The following is a 17,150-nucleotide window of genomic DNA, read 5'->3' as shown; positions in this document are numbered from 1 at the left end:
AGTGGTGTAGTGTATCTTGTAGACCAGGCCCATTGCAAGTTGCTGTACTCTGTCGTCTACTCTAAGCCACCCTAGGTTGTCAAATGGGCAGGGGTGAGGTGGGGTGGTAATTGGTAAGGTACATAAGAGTAGAAGACAGTAAGAAGGTACATTTTTAAGGTATTTTAAGTATTATTAGTGTTACTGTGTACAACACACACTCACTCACAAGGCGACTTGATTACAACATGACAGTGACTTGATTACAACACAACAGTGACTTGATTACAACACCACAGTGACTTGATTACAACATGACAGTGACTTGATTACAACACGACAGTGACTTGATTACAACACAGCACAGCAGTGAGTGTGTGTGTGTGTGTGTGTGTGTGTGTGTGTGTGTGTGTGTGTGTGTGTGTGTGTGTGTGTGCGTGCGTGCGTGCGTGCGTGTGTGTGTGTGCGTGTGTGTGTGTGTGTGTGTGTGTGTGTGTGTGGGTCGGCCCGTTTGGTATCAAATTGATTTTGTGTTTGTGTTGGGCAAAGTCCTCCCCCGACTACCTGTCAGTGCGCCTCCTACCGGTGTATCGGGGGAACATTCCTCCTGCAGTCAGCTGAGGGACAACAATGGACACGTCGGACGAAATTGACGCGCTGTCTCCCACGAAAGAGTTCATGCTCACTTATTTGATGCCAGAGAAATGTTATGACCACTTTTTTGTCGACTTAAACCTCTTTCACGGTGAGTACACACGGAAGTTGTAGTAGTGCATAACATTAACACCACGGGAGACATTAGTCAGCGCCCTCCAGTCCAGATGTGCAGCAGCTGCAGCAGCGACTACAATCTTTACGAGTCGCTATTACGCGTCATCATAGTTGACAGTTGTCCATCAGTGGAGTTTGTTGACTGCCGTTCAAATGGTTGAACCCCGTTTTAATGCGTGTGCTTTTCCATTTCATGTCAGTGCCATGCATAAAGATTGTCCTGAGCAAAACGGTGGGCGTTTGGATCCTACTTGCGACGATGGGTGAGAACTTATATTTCAGCCGTTTAGTCTTCGACAGTGACAACATATCTACATAAGCTGCCTTTTCTTCTCTTGCATTGATTGGACACTTCTTCTCTCCAATGTACAGTTTCTACGTCAAATGTATATACTCTCTTTTCTGGACTCTTTTTGTATCACAAACAGTACTGTATTTGCAAATCTGGTATGTCATAAATGTATAGATGTAGCAGTACTGTCTATCTGTATGTCGTGTGTGTGTGTCATGTTATGATGAATTGAAAATGGGGGACCCTGATGTAAACAAGACGAAAGTCTTTCTCTGGTCTGCATCCCCTTAACAATTGTATGTATTGAGCCGTACTGTATTGTACCCATTCTGCAATCTGTTAATAAAGTTTTCAATCAATTCAATCAATCAAAACACGCCGTTTTGGTGGGTGTGGTAGTAGACGCCACATTTTAAACGAGGTATTTTGCTGTCCCTGCCCTGACCTGTCTGACCCACCTTGAGGAAGCTGGAGTCACTATCTGATGATGCATCAGGCTATATCTGGCTGCCCCACGTTTCCAAAAAGCACAGCTAATTGTTGAATTAAAGCTCATTTATTGTGTCCCTTTTGTGTCATCTCAGCAAGTAATAATTCAGAACAGTTTGTTCATCTGAAAACTTCAAACTCTGGCCAAACAGCAAGTAGTACATTTCAAGTTTCAAGTTGTTTTATTTGCCACATATACAGAAAGGGTACATTGCAGTGAAATGCTTGGTTCTGTATGAGCCTCCTGAGATTGTGCTTCATACAGTAAAATAAGAATAAAGACCAAACACTATACAAAATATACAAAACTAAAGTACAAATGCAAACAAAATGCCAAAAAATTCTAAACGTGGTAGAGAGGTAGTGCACATCTTCCAGTAATACATAGATAAAATATGGTTTAGTGTTTAAAGTGTCTAAAGTGAATGTTTAAGTGAGTGTGTGTGAGTGTAGACTGGATGTGTTAGTGTTGCATAGAGCCATTGAGCATCCTGATGGCCTGGGGGATAGAAGCTCTTTTTGGTCATGAGACTCCGGTAGCGCTTGCCCGGCCGCAGCAGTGCAAAGAGGCAGTTGTTTGGGTGGCTAGAGTCTTTGGTTATTCTCTTAGCCTTGGCCCTGCAACGCCTGTTTTAAATGTCCTGGAGAGTGGGAAGCCCACCTTCGATTGTGCGTTTGGCTGAACGAGCCTCTCTCTGCAGTCTGCTGCGGTCGTGTGCGGTGCTATTCCCAAACCAGGAGGTGATGTTACCAGTCAGGATGCTCTCTATTGTGCACGACTTCACAAACACTTTTACGCAACACACTTTCTGTAGAAATTGACTATTTTATACCTCATTTTGATATTTAATTTAATTTATCATACTACTACTACTTATTGTTTGTTATTGGACACACACACACACACCCTGCACTGCACCTTATCATGCACATACACTACACGCAAGACACTTTCTGTAAATAATTGACTATTTTATCTTACCTCTTTTTTAATTGTATTTTATGTTACTACTATTGTTACCATTCTTGTATTCATTGATGTCGCTTTAATTGCACACTGTTGAGTCTGAGCTCGAAACACAAGCATCTCATTACCTGCAATGCCCCCTGTATTGTTGTGTATTTGACCAAATAACTTAAACTTCAACTTGAGTAGCATTTTGTCGTTCCCTCGTGAGTGGGAGAGTTGGGTTATTTTACCGGTGTCTTGATTTATCGCCCCCTCTCTCTGCAGCTCCGTTCCTTCAGTTGCTGCGGATCTTGAGGGTGAGGAGTGCGGAGGGGCTGAGCTTGTCCTCTGTGCTGCTGCAGCTGTACAGCATCTCGGGGCCTCTGCTGTTCTGTGTGGCCCACAACTTCCCCGTCGGGTACGAAATGTACTGAACAGTGGCGGGAGCGTGTGTTTTACACCTGGGCCTTCAGCGCTATCAATTAAGCACTTTTACCTTCAGGGCTATCAATTAAACACTTTGACCTGCAGGGCTATCAATTAAACACTTTGACCTGCAGGGCTATCAATTAAGCACTTTGACCTGCAGGGCTATCAATTAAGCACTTTAACCTGCAGGGCTATCAATTAAGCACTTTATTAACCTTCAGCTATATCAATTAAGCACTTTAACCTTCAGTGCTATCAATTAAAAACTTTAACCTTCAGAGCTATCAATTAAGCACTTTAACCTTCAGAGCTATCAATTAAGCACTTTAACCTTCAGAGCTATCAATTAAACACTTTAACCTTCAGCGCTATCAATTAAACACTTTAACCTGCATGGCTATCAATTAAGCACTTTAACCTTCAGCGCTATCAATTAAGCACTTTAACCTTAAGCGCTATCAATTAAGCACTTTAACCTTCAGCGCTATCAATTAGCTATGAATGAACACAACACTCTAACTTACCATCTTTAGATAATAAAGTACTCAACCTCTACTGTCTTTAACTATGAATGAACACAACACTCTAACTTACCATCTTTAGATAATAAAGTGCTCAACCTCTACTGTCTTTAACTATGAATGAACACAACACTCTAACTTACCATATTTAGATAATAAAGTACTCAACCTCTACTGTCTTTAACTATGAATGAACACAACACTCTAACTTACCATCTTTAGATAATAAAGTACTCAACCTCTACTGTCTTTAACTATGAACGAACACAACACAATAACTTACCATCTTTAGATAATAAAGTACTCAACCTCTACTGTCTTTAACTATGAACGAACACAACACAATAACTTACCATCTTTAGATAATAAAGTACTCAACCTCTACTGTCTTTAACTATGGATGAACACAACACTCTAACTTACCATCTTTAGATAATAAAGTACTCAACCTCTACTGTCTTTAACTATGAACGAACACAACACAATAACTTACCATCTTTAGATAATAAAGTACTCAACCTCTACTGTCTTTAACTATGAACGAACACAACACAATAACTTACCATCTTTAGATAATAAAGTACTCAACCTCTACTGTCTTTAACTATGAATGAACACAACACTCTAACTCACCATCTTTAGATAATAAAGTACTCAACCTCTACTGTCTTTAACTATGGATGAACACAACACTCTAACTTATCATCTTTAGATAATTAGGTTTGAAAACATTGCCCATCTGACAACTTAAAACTGAATGATATGGTTCCTTGTCTGAAGTATTCATTAGTTACTGTACCTTCTTGTGTAGATTGACAAAGTAATGTTCTTCTTCGTCTGCTCTGGAACAGGGCGTGGGGGGAGAGGCTCTTCATGTCCACCCAGACCGCACTGATTGGCTTCCTCATTCTACATTACCGTGGGAACACCCTTAAAGGTTGGCTCAAAAACCTCACCTTTTAAATCTGCACATTCAGGATTGTGTCGTATCTCCACCCACTGACATGTAAACGGTGAGAAGGAGACAAGTTAAGGATGGGGCAGAAGAGGTCATGTAACCACCAGTACTAGGATTATTGACCTGGCATACCGTGTAGCGAAGGGAATGGCTCCCTCTTACCTCCGGTCAATGGTCTCTAACTACACACCTTCAAGACCCCTACACTCTGCATCTTCTAACTACACACCCTCAAGACCCCTACACTCTGCATCTTCTAACTACACACCCTCAAGACCCCTACGCCCTGCATCTTCTAACTACACACCCTCAAGACCCCTACGCTGTGCATCTTCTACTTACCCACCCTCAAGATCCCTACGCGCTGCATCTTCTAACTACACACCCTCAAGATCCCTACGCTGTGCATCTTCTAACTACATACCCTCAAGAACCCTACACTCTGCATCTTCTAACTACACACCCTCAAGAGCCCTACGCTCTGCATCTTCTAACTAGTACACACCCTCAAGACCCCTACGCTCTGCATCTTCTAACTACACACCCTCAAGAGCCCTACACTCTGCATCTTCTAACTAGTACACACCCTCAAGAGCCCTACGCTCTGCATCTTCTAACTACACACCCTCAAGACCCCTACGCTCTGCATCTTCTAACTACACACCCTCAAGACCCCTATGCTCTGCATCTTCTAACTACACACCCTCAAGACCCCTACAGTCTGCATCTTCTAACTACACACCCTCAAGACCCCTACGCTCTGCATCTTCTAACTACACACCCTCAATACCCCTACACTCTGCATCGTCTAACTACACACCCTCAAGACCGCTACGCTGTGCATCTTCTACTTACACACCCTCAAGACCCCTATAGGCTCTGCATCTTCTAACTACACACCTTCAAGAGCCCTACGCTCTGCATCTTCTAACTACACACCCTCAAGACCCCTCCACTCTGCATCTTCTAACTACACACCCTCAAGACCCCTACGCTCTGCATCTTCTAACTACACACCCTCAAGACCCCTCCACTCTGCATCTTCTAACTACACACCCTCAAGACCCCTACGCTCTGCATCTTCTAACTACACACCCTCGAAGAGCCCTACGCTCTGCATCTTCTAACTACACACCCTCAAGACCCCTACAGGCTGCATCTTCTAACTACACACCCTCAAGAGCCCTACAGTCTGCATCTTCTAACTACACACCCTCAAGACCCCTACGCTCTGCATCTTCTAACTACACACCCTCATGACCCCTACGCTCTGCATCTTCTAACTACACACCCTCAAGACCCCTACGCTCTGCATCTTCTAACTACACACCCTCAAGACCCCTACAGTCTGCATCTTCTAACTACACACCCTCAAGAGCCCTACACTCTGCATCTTCTAACTACACACCCTCAAGACCCCTACAGTCTGCATCTTCTAACTACACACCCTCAAGAGCCCTACACTCTGCATCTTCTAACTACACGCCCTCAAGACCCCTACAGTCTGCATCTTCTAACTACACACCCTCAAGAGCCCTACGCTCTGCATCTTCTAACTACACACCCTCAAGACCCCTACGCTCTGCATCTTCTAACTACACACCCTCAAGACCCCTACGCTCTGCATCTTCTAACTACACACCCTCAAGACCCCTACGCTGTGCATCTTCTAACTACACACCCTCAAGACCCCTACACTCTGTATCTTCTAACTACACACCCTCAAGACCCCTACGCTCTGCATCTTCTAACTACACACCCTCAAGACCCCTACGCTCTGCATCTTCTAACTACACACCCTCAAGAGCCCTACGCTCTGCATCATCTAACTACACACCCTCAAGAGCCCTACGCTCTGCATCTTCTAACTACACACCCTCAAGACCCCTACGCTCGGCATCTTCTAACTACACACCCTCAAGAGCCCTACGCTCTGCATCATCTAACTACACACCCTCAAGAGCCCTACGCTCTGCATCTTCTAACTACACACCCTCAAGACCCCTACGCTCTGCATCTTCTAACTACACACCCTCAAGACCCATTTGCTCTGCATCTTCTGGCCGCCTCAGACCCACTCCTATCCAAGCTCCTGGGGGATCATCAAAGCGAAGCAGGCTATTCTCTGTCCTCGCTCCACAAGGGTGGAATGAAGTTCCCACCCAATCTAATCGCGCCTATATTACTACCTACTATGCTAATATGCCTATATTACTACCTACTATGCTAATATGCCTATACTACTACCTACTATGCTAATATGCCTATACTACTATGCACTCAAGACTTAACTGCCAGGGTAACCCGTACTTGTTGTACAGAACTTTTAAGTCGCGTTAAGATAAGATATACAATAAGATATTCATTTTTGATCCCCTTGGGGAAATGCAGGCATCATAGCAGCATGGGGGAGGGGAGGTACATGTATGGGCAGGGAAATAGTAGAAAGACATAAATGTAGGCAATACAATTTTATAAAAATATAAAAATATGAGGAATATTTTATAAAAATGTCAGCTAAATGTAAATTACTAAATGTAAATTACTAATTGTAGATGACTAAATGTAAATGACTTAATGTAAATGACTAAATGTAAATGACTAAATGTAAATGACTAAATGTAAATGACTTAATGTAAATGACTAAATGTAAATGACTAAATGTAAATGACTAAATGTAAATGTAATGTTTTGAGTGCCCCTGTCCTCCCTGTGTGCTGCAGGGCTGTTGTGTCTCCTGGGCTACGCTGGAGGCCTGTACCTCGCCGGGCCTGCGGCTCCGCCAGCCGTCGTCTCCACCATGCAGGCATCCAGCGTCGCAGCTGTGGTTGCAAGCAAGGTACCGTAACACACCTGCTTTGAGCCTGGGCTTTGGGAGATATTGAGGTTTCAGGCATGGGCTGCTCTTTGACCTCGTCGTCGTCGTCGTCCCCTCCCCCCCCCCCACCCCCCCCCATCGTGAGTCACGGCACCACTGTAACACCTTGACTGGAAGCGTGGTCTAGTAGGGAAGCGCGTTGAGACGCGTGGTGCTACTGTTGTTACAGCTTGTTGTTGCACAAGTCATGTTGCACAATCACATTAGTTCAGAGTCACGAGTTCACATATTTGACTATTATATATATATTACTGTATTATATTTTATATCATAATATTATTTTCCGCCTCATTATTTTCCGCTAGCCCTGCTTCTTCCACCAGCATTATAACCTGTAGCTAGCCCTGCTTCTTTCACCAGCATTATAACCTGTAGCTAGCCCTGCTTCTTTCACCAACATTAGCACCTGTAGCTAGCCCTGCTTCTTCCACCAGCATTAGAACCTGTAGCTAGCCCTGCTTCTTTAACCAGCATTAGCACCTGTAGCTAGCCCTGCTTCTTTCACCTGCATTAGCACCTGTAGCTAGCCCTGCTTCTTTCACCAGCATTAGCACCTGTAGTTAGCCCTGCTTCTTTCACCAGCATTAGCACCTGTAGCTAGCCCTGCTTTTTCACCAGCATTAGCACCTGTAGCTAGCCCTGCTTCTTCACCAGCGTTAGCACCTGTAGCTAGCCCTGCTTCTTTCACCAGCACCTGTAGCTAGCCCTGCTTCTTTCACCAGCATTAGCACCTGTAGTTAGCCCTGCTTCTTTCACCAGCATTAGCACCTGTAGCTAGCCCTGCTTCTTCCACCAGCGTTAGCACCTGTAGCTAGCCCTGCTTCTTCCACCAGCACCTGTAGCTAGCCCTGCTTCTTTCACCAGCATTAGCACCTGTAGCTAGCCCTGCTTCTTCCACCTGCATTAGTACCTGTAGCTAGCCCTGCTTCTTTCACCTGCATTAGCACCTGTAGCTAGCCCTGCTTCTTTCACCTGCATTAGCACCTGTAGCTAGCCCTGCTTCTTTCACCAGCGTTAGCACCTGTAGCTAGCCCTGCTTCTTTCACCAGCATTAGCACCTGTAGCTAGCCCTGTTTCTTTCACCAGCACCTGTAGCTAACCCTGCTTCTTTCAGCAGCATTAGCACCTGTAGCTAGCCCTGCTTCTTTCACCAGCATTAGCACCTGTAGCTAGCCCTGCTTCTTTCACCTGCATTAGCACCTGTAGCTAGCCCTGCTTCTTTCACCAGCATTAGCACCTGTAGCTAGCCCTGCTTCTTTCACCAGCATTAGCACCTGTAGCTAGCCCTGCTTCTTTCACCAGCATTAGCACCTGTAGCTAGCCCTGCTTCTTTCACCAGCATTAGCACCTGTAGCTAGCCCTGCTTCTTTCACCAGCATTAGCACCTGTAGCTAGCCCTGCTTCTTTCACCAGCATTATAACCTGTAGCTAGCCCTGCTTCTTTCACCTGCATTATAACCTGTAGCTAGCCCTGCTTCTTTCACCAGCATTAGCACCTGTAGCTAGCCCTGCTTCTTTCACCAGCATTAGCACCTGTAGCTAGCCCTGCTTCTTTTACCTCCATTAGCACCTGTAGCTAGCCCTGCTTCTTTCACCAGCATTAGCACCTGTAGCTAGCCCTGCTTCTTTCACCTGCATTAGAACCTGTAGCTAGCCCTGCTTCTTTCACCAGCACCTGTAGCTAGCCCTGCTTCTTTCACCAGCATTAGCACCTGTAGCTAGCCCTGCTTCTTTCACCAGCATTAGCACCTGTAGCTAGCCCTGCTTCTTTCACCAGCATTATAACCTGTAGCTAGCCCTGCTTCTTTCACCTGCATTATAACCTGTAGCTAGCCCTGCTTCTTTCACCAGCATTAGCACCTGTAGCTAGCCCTGCTTCTTTCACCTGCATTATAACCTGTAGCTAGCCCTGCTTCTTTCACCAGCATTAGCACCTGTAGCTAGCCCTGCTTCTTTCACCAGCATTAGCACCTGTAGCTAGCCCTGCTTCTTTCACCAGCACCTGTAGCTAGCCCTGCTTCTTTCACCAGCATTAGCACCTGTAGCTAGCCCTGCTTCTTTCACCAGCGTTAGCACCTGTAGCTAGCCCTGCTTCTTTCACCAGCATTAGCACCTGTAGCTAGCCCTGCTTCTTTCACCAGCGTTAGCACCTGTAGCTAGCCCTGCTTCTTTCACCAGCATTAGCACCTGTAGCTAGCCCTGCTTCTTTCACCAGTGTTAGCACCTGTAGCTAGCCCTGCTTCTTTCACCAGCATTAGCACCTGTAGCTAGCCCTGCTTCTTTCACCAGCACCTGTAGCTAGCCCTGCTTCTTTCACCTGCATTATAACCTGTAGCTAGCCCTGCTTCTTTCACCAGCATTAGCACCTGTAGCTAGCCCTGCTTCTTTCACCAGCATTAGCACCTGTAGCTAGCCCTGCTTCTTTCACCAGCACCTGTAGCTAGCCCTGCTTCTTTCACCAGCATTAGCACCTGTAGCTAGCCCTGCTTCTTTCACCAGCGTTAGCACCTGTAGCTAGCCCTGCTTCTTTCACCAGCATTAGCACCTGTAGCTAGCCCTGCTTCTTTCACCAGCGTTAGCACCTGTAGCTAGCCCTGCTTCTTTCACCAGCATTAGCACCTGTAGCTAGCCCTGCTTCTTTCACCAGCGTTAGCACCTGTAGCTAGCCCTGCTTCTTTCACCAGCATTAGCACCTGTAGCTAGCCCTGCTTCTTTCACCAGCACCTGTAGCTAGCCCTGCTTCTTTCACCAGCATTAGCACCTGTAGCTAGCCCTGCTTCTTTCACCAGCGTTAGCACCTGTAGCTAGCCCTGCTTCTTCGTCAGACTCCACACTTTCATTCGTTGTTTCCATCTTTCTGGTGCCACGTCTCCTCAGTATTAATACTACACATACATGTATTACATACATCTGATAGCACTACTACTCAGTAGTACTAATTTATATATTATACCCAGTTTAATCACCTGTACATTGTATATTACTATTGCACTTTACTGTTACATTTGCACTCTGGTTGGATGTCAAACGTATTTTTGTTGTACTGTACTGTACTGTGCTGTATGATGACAAACAATACATTTGAATCTAATCTAAAAAGGATGAACTATTTCAGGATATATTCCAAACTTGTAGCCAGCTCTGGGTCATTACCAGAAGTCCTGAAGTTACCTGGAAGTTGAGCTAACAGCCCAACACAACCAGCGAACAGCCCCAACCCACTTTTTACTTCTTACTGATGATTTACCTTACTTTGCTACCTCTCTATCTTTTTTTTTATTCTCGCTTATGCCTGTATTTTTTACTGTTGTGAAGCACTTTGAACTGCAACTTCTGTATGAAAAGTGCTATACAAATAAAGTTTATTATTATTATTATTAACCCTGGAGATGACTCTACCAAAGCTCCCCATGTCTACCTACCACAATTTAGAGTGGCAACAGGACAAGTACAAGTCTACCCTGGGTGCAATTATGTTAACGTTATTCTTGTGTTTTTTATATCCAGGTTATCCAGGCTCGGACTAACTACGTGAGCGGCCATACGGGCCAGCTGTCCAGTGTGTCTGTGTTCCTGGTGTGGGCCGCCTCCCTGGCTCTCCTCTTTCCCTCTCTGCAGGTAGGGGGGCTCATACAGAAACAAGCATTTCATCATAAAGTATTCTGTATTTTATTATGACAAATAATAAACAAACTTGAACTTGAAACTTGAGGTATGGATAGACCTATAGGAGCCACAGCCATGTCCCCGTGTATGCACACGCATTGCAATGTAGTTTATGGTCATACAACCCATACAACTCTGTATGATAGCATGTACAATAATGCTGTATATACCGTATATATATTTATTCGTACCGTATATATATAAATATTAGGGATGCTCGATATTGGCTTTTTTACCGATACCGATATACCGATATTGTCCAACTCTTAATTTCCGATACCGATATCAACCGATATCAACCGATATCAACCGATACCGATATTATGCAGGGTTACCCCCCCCCCCCCCCCAAAAATGGAATAATTTCAGGTAATTAACATTACATATCTCTTGTTGTGGAATTAACACAACATTATGCATACTTTTGACAATAAATAAAATCAGAATTTGTTCTTACTTGCTTGCCTGGGTAAATAAAGGTTATAGAAATGTAAAAAAAAAAAAAATTGAAAACCGATACCGATATTTTCCGATATCACATTTTAATGCCGATATCGGCCGATAATATTGGACATCCCTAATAAATATATATCCACATCTGTATGTACATACCTGCATATAATCCTTTTTACACATCTGTAGATACTATATCTATATATGTACATATATCATCCCTTAGCTATGTACTTATGTAACTTACTCGTACTAGTTACGCTGCTGGCCAGTATGACTTACTACCATAGTGTCTTTATACCTGTATCACTGTACATAATACTACTACAATCCTGTACATACATCTGACTAATTTGTATATTTTATACCCAGTTTAATCACCTGTACATTGTATATTACTATTGCACTTTAATGTTACATTTGCACTCTGGTTGGATGCCAAACTTCTTTTCGTTGTACTGTACTTGTGCTGCGTGATGACAATACATTTTAATCTAATCGTATATAATATAATATGGGGCCTCCTGATATGAAAACAGGGTCCCATTTAAACCAAAATGACTAATGATATCTGCAAGTAATTTTGAAACAGGAAACTGCTGCCAGCGACCCCTGAGAACCATGTAGCCTCAGTATAAGTCTGTCATTGGCTGAGAACCATGTAGCCTCAGTATAAGTCTGCCATTGGCTGAGAACCATGTAGCCTCAGTATAAGTCTGCCATTGGCTGAGAACCATGTAGCCTCTGTATAAGTCTGCCATTGGCTGAGAACCATGTAGCCTCTGTATAAGTCTGTCATTGGCTGAGAACCATGTAGCCTCAGTATAAGTCTGTCATTGGCTGAGAACCATGTAGCCTCAGTATAAGTCTGTCATTGGCTGAGAACCATGTAGCCTCAGTATAAGTCTGTCATTGGCAGAGAACCATGTAGCCTCAGTATAAGTCTGTCATTGGCTGAGAACCATGTAGCCTCAGTATAAGTCTGTCATTGGCTGAGAACCATGTAGCCTCAGTATAAGTCTGCCATTGGCTGGTTTACAAGAGTGGCTTGTTTCTGTTCCCATGAGTGGAACAATGGCAATGCACTCTGCATAATGGTTATGTGTTTTCACAACGCTGGGGGTCACAGGAATCTTTCTAAACTCATAATGGGGTCAACAGGTCAACAGCTCCAGGCATCGTTTATTTGAACTCATGCTTGTTTCCCATTGGTTTCTTGTCCTCGTTTAGGACACAGGGGCGTCTCTCGACACTCTGGTCCACGTCTTGTCTGCCTGCGTCAGCTGTGTGCTGCTGGGACAAGTCCTGCGCAACGGGAGTGGCACCAAAGAGAAGAGCGAGTAGCGGTCGACCTCAACGACAACCATGTCCCAACGCGGTCGACCTCAACGACAACCATGTCCCAACGCCGTCGACCTCAACGACAACCATGTCCCAACGCCGTCGACCTCAACGACAACCATGTCCCAACGCCGTCGACCTCAACGACAACCATGTCCCAACGCCGTCGACCTCAACGACAACCATGTCCCAACGCCGTCGACCTCAACGACAACCATGTCCAACACGCAAACTCTGTATGGGAACATTTTCATATCACACTTTAATCACTCTATGTAACAAATGCTACCTACATGTTGTGTGTTTATGACCGAGTGGACAAAAATTACGGAATATAAGTTCCATTGCTGTTTAAGGGCATTTGAGCAGTTGAGGAGTTTCTCAGTCATGCGGTTTGCCATTCATGTCAGAAAATTAAAAGGCCTGTGTCTCCCCCGAGTGGTGTCTTTGAGAATAATAGCCAGTCTTAGAAGAAAATTCCACGTTGACCAAGTTCACGTATTTACATTTTTTCATTTACATTTAGTAATTTAGCTGACGCTTTCATCCAAAGCGACTTACAAGTTCTGTACAACAAGTCAGCAGGAAGGGTACAACTCTGGCAGCTAAGGGTCAGTAAGATTGTTCATCAAACAGTGTTTAACTTGAGTGCTACAGTCTTGAGTGCATAAAGTATAGACATGTTAGCATAGTAGGTAGTAGTATAGTAGTAATATTTGAAAAGACCGCTAGGGGGAGACACATATTTTTATTTTCTTATACAAATGACAAACCCATCACTTAACTGCATAATATTGATAAAAAGGACTTACAATATTGTATCTTGTGAGTTCACACATGCATTCACAAACATCCAGTTTCAGGACACAACATTAATTAAGGGAACAGCAGCAGAGGAGTGAGTGGAGTTTGACCACTTTCATCTCAAACTATGGGGAGATATATCACTTGAATCATTCCATGTAGCAAATGCTATCCAAATGCAATTTGTTTGCATCGAATGAACTAACAAGACAGAATATTCAAAATCCAACTGCTTTTCAATAGCTTTGTGCAGTTAGTTAGTGATGGAGTTTGTCAGTCAGTCATGCAGTTCTGTGTCAGAAAATGAAAAACGTTCACCATTGACCAAGTTTACATGCCTAGAATAATTCTATGTTATTCTCAAAGAGGCCACTAGGGGGAGACACATGCCTTTTGAAACTTGTTGTAACCCATGAGCACAGTGGTGATGTTACATTTATACAGGATAATGTTATATGCAGTGTTGGATGCAATTGGATGTAATTAAACTAGTAGTTTTGTTGTAGCGTGTTAGTAGTTTGACTAAATTCAAATTGGTATTGGTGATTTTAGTTACAGTAATTACCTTTTTTATTTAATTTTTTTTTACATTTTGAGGTGGGGTTAACAACTAAAACTACAATGTGGACTGGAGGTTATTGGAAAAGAATGAATTGCATTGTTACGTTTCAATAACGTTGTGCAGTTAGTGGTGGAGTTTGTCAATCAGTCATGCAGTTTCATGTCAGAAACTGTGTCTTCACCTAGTGAAGAAGAAGAAAATGGGGGACCCTGATGTAAACAAGACGAAAGTCTTTCTCTGGTCTGCATCCCCTTAACAATTGTATGTATTGAGCTGTACTGTACTGTACCCATTCTGCAATCTGTTAATAAAGTTTTCAATCAATCAATCAATCAATGGTATCTTTAAGAACAACAGCCAGTGTTGGAGAACTTTCACCATTGACATTCACCATTGACCACTAGGGGGAGACACACTGTTTGAAACTGATAGTTCTAACCCTAAGCTATCAGGTGTAGATCTCTCATAAGAAAGAACATTATAATGGTTATGTGGCATTTGAAACCTATGGAGTTCTAGAACCCAAGATATAGTTCTAAGGCTACGTTCACACTGCAAGCGAAACATAAAAACATTTTTGCTTATATGTGACTCAGATCGGACAGCACAAATCACATGGAATCTGATCTTTTCAATTCTGATTTGGGCCACTTTCACGTGTGGTCCTATCAGATACATTTGACATTTGTCACAATTTCTTTTTTTACTGTAATCTGATATTGACCACATTTACAAAATAATAATAATAGTAATGATGTGAACAGCCAAACAAATAAAATCAGACCTGAGCATTAAATCAGGATTGAGCACCAAGGCTTGCAGTGCGAACGCAGCCTATGAGAACTCATGTGAAAGAGCTAGTTTACCTGCACCAACTCGAAACAGAATACTCGAGTATCCACGGGAATATAAGCGTCACGTTGAAGGAGCGGGTCACATGCCGTTTACAAACTTCTATAGAATCATTGTTGAGGCTCAATGCAGCTTCTAGTTCAAGTTTTGTTTTATTTGTCACATATAAGGTACATGTACATTACACAGTGAAATGCTTGGTTCTGTAATATGAGCCCCCTCAGATTGTGCTTCATACAGTAAACAGTATAAGGACCAAACACTACAAAATATACAAAACTAAAATGTACTAAATGCTATAATTGCTCTATCAGTAGCTTGGGTTGCCTTTATGTTGTTGGCCAGGTACATGCGTGCATTTCAGATCTACATTTCCGTGGCTTTACTGTATATGCCATGCATGTTTTTGTATTTTTCTTTCTCCATGCTTGTGTTCTATTGACAAGTTCTCAGTGTCTCTCTATCATGTTCACGTCTATTGATCAATGCTGTGAATTATCTTGTGATTTTACATCAGACTTTGAAAGGAGCACAGTGGCGATGTTACATTTATTTCAAATACACGATGATGTTACAGTATATGCAGTGTTGGGGAAGTAGTTTTACTACATGTAAATAAACTAGTCGTTTAACTACATTTTGCAGTAGCTTGCTAGTGGTTTGACTACATTCAAATTGGTATTGCTGATTTTAGTTGTTAAGCTTTTAAAAGTACTTTTTTTTTATACATTTTGAGGTGGTGTTAGACTGCTATGGACTGGTTGCATTTTCGCTCCCTTCTAAATAAGTGTACTACTTAACCTTAACCTCTGACACCCTAAGTAACCCCTTTGGACTTACAGTGAAAGCCTTACAGAATTTAAAAAAAAAAAGGATGGGCATGTTTTTGATGACTTACTGCCTCGAGGTTGACTCCTCAGAGCCCTCTTCTACTCTGCCTACTATAGTCTTTTCTCCTTTTATTGTGTCTGATGTCTTGCATGCCCTGCAAACATTAGATCCTAAAAAGACTGCTGGCCCTGACCCCTATTTTCCAAAGGTTTCAGCTGCTCAACCCTTGACAGACTTGTATAATCTATCTATTTCTGAAGAGGTCCTGCCTGATATCTGGAAACAAGCTTTCGTCTCTCCCTCTGTTAAAAACAGGTCCTCCCTCAGAGATGAACAATTATCGGCCTATTTCTAACCTCTGTGTCCTATCTAAAATTCTGGAGTCACCATTAGTATCTTCCCAACTAAGGCTTTTTCTATAGACTCTCATTCCATCTTAAATACCATGCAGTCTGGTTTTAGAACCAAGCATAGTACTGTGACTGCATGCTTAGAAGTCATAGATAACATCAGGGCTGCTACTGACAATAAGTATTTTTGTGTTGCCTTGTTAGCGTTATGTGACATTGTTATTGTTCAAATGTTGTCTTACTGTTGTGTCAATAAAGTATTCAATCGATAAATCAATTGCTTATTGATCTGACTAAGCCTTTCGATACTGTCGATCCTCACAAATTATTTAATACTCTCCTGAGGGTGGGTTTCAGTCAAAATGTGCATGTTGCTTGGTTCAGGAGCTATCTCCTTGAATGTACACAGTGTGTTGTGAAGGGCCAGATTAAACCGAATATATATATTTATTATATATATATATTTAATTGTATTTGTATATTCTCTAATATTCCCTGATATCCCTTGTATATTCCTTGTACAATATGCATTGAATATCCATTCTAGCCTACTGAACATCCCATAATAGTCTCCATTCTACTATTGGTCGAGACCTTGGTGCCAGGCTGCCATACCCCCCAGACCCAGTTCAAACGTACCGCTCAACATGTACGAACAAGTCCTAGTTCCGCGTAGGAATCTGGCTACCGCACCACTAATGGGACTATTTGTTCATAGTGCGTATATATACTGCGCTACTAAAGTAGGACTTCCTTTTCAGTCCAGTTTCTTACCCTCCAATAGAGTGACAGACGTAAAGCCTCCCCGCGACGCCACGTGTGGGAGTAAGGCCAAGTTCGGCCTACCATCGGTATTGAGACATCGTGTATATTAATATTTGAATAGTCATATTTGGCACTATATCGTCGAGTTGGACGTAGTCTATTAAGCTAATAATAGTCTGTTAATATATAGTGCTTCGTGCGGTGAGAATACTACCGTAGTCAGCACCCCATCGTTTCGGGCAGAAAACTGGCTGCTTATC

General features: G+C 43.0%; 1 protein-coding gene across 1 annotated transcript; it reads left to right on the top strand.

The window, feature by feature from the left end:
- Positions 1-609: 609 nt before the first annotated feature.
- LOC311232814 (mannose-P-dolichol utilization defect 1 protein-like) lies at positions 610-16,316 on the top strand (the record flags this gene model as incomplete). The annotated part of the gene is made up of 7 exons (XM_084319623.1): positions 610-724; positions 951-1,013; positions 2,766-2,898; positions 4,282-4,367; positions 7,112-7,227; positions 10,774-10,884; positions 12,616-16,316. 7 exons carry the CDS (start codon positions 610-612, stop codon positions 12,727-12,729), a joined length of 738 nt encoding a protein of 245 aa, XP_084175749.1. The 3' UTR covers positions 12,730-16,316.
- Between the last annotated feature and the right edge of the window lie 834 nt (positions 16,317-17,150).

The sequence above is a fragment of the Notolepis coatsorum genome (genome assembly GCF_963971535.1).
Source record: "Notolepis coatsorum genome assembly, chromosome: 8".
Taxonomy (NCBI): Eukaryota; Metazoa; Chordata; class Actinopteri; order Aulopiformes; family Paralepididae; genus Notolepis; species Notolepis coatsorum.
The sequence above is the reverse complement of the archived record's forward strand: the minus strand, read 5'-3'. Positions and strand labels throughout refer to the sequence as shown.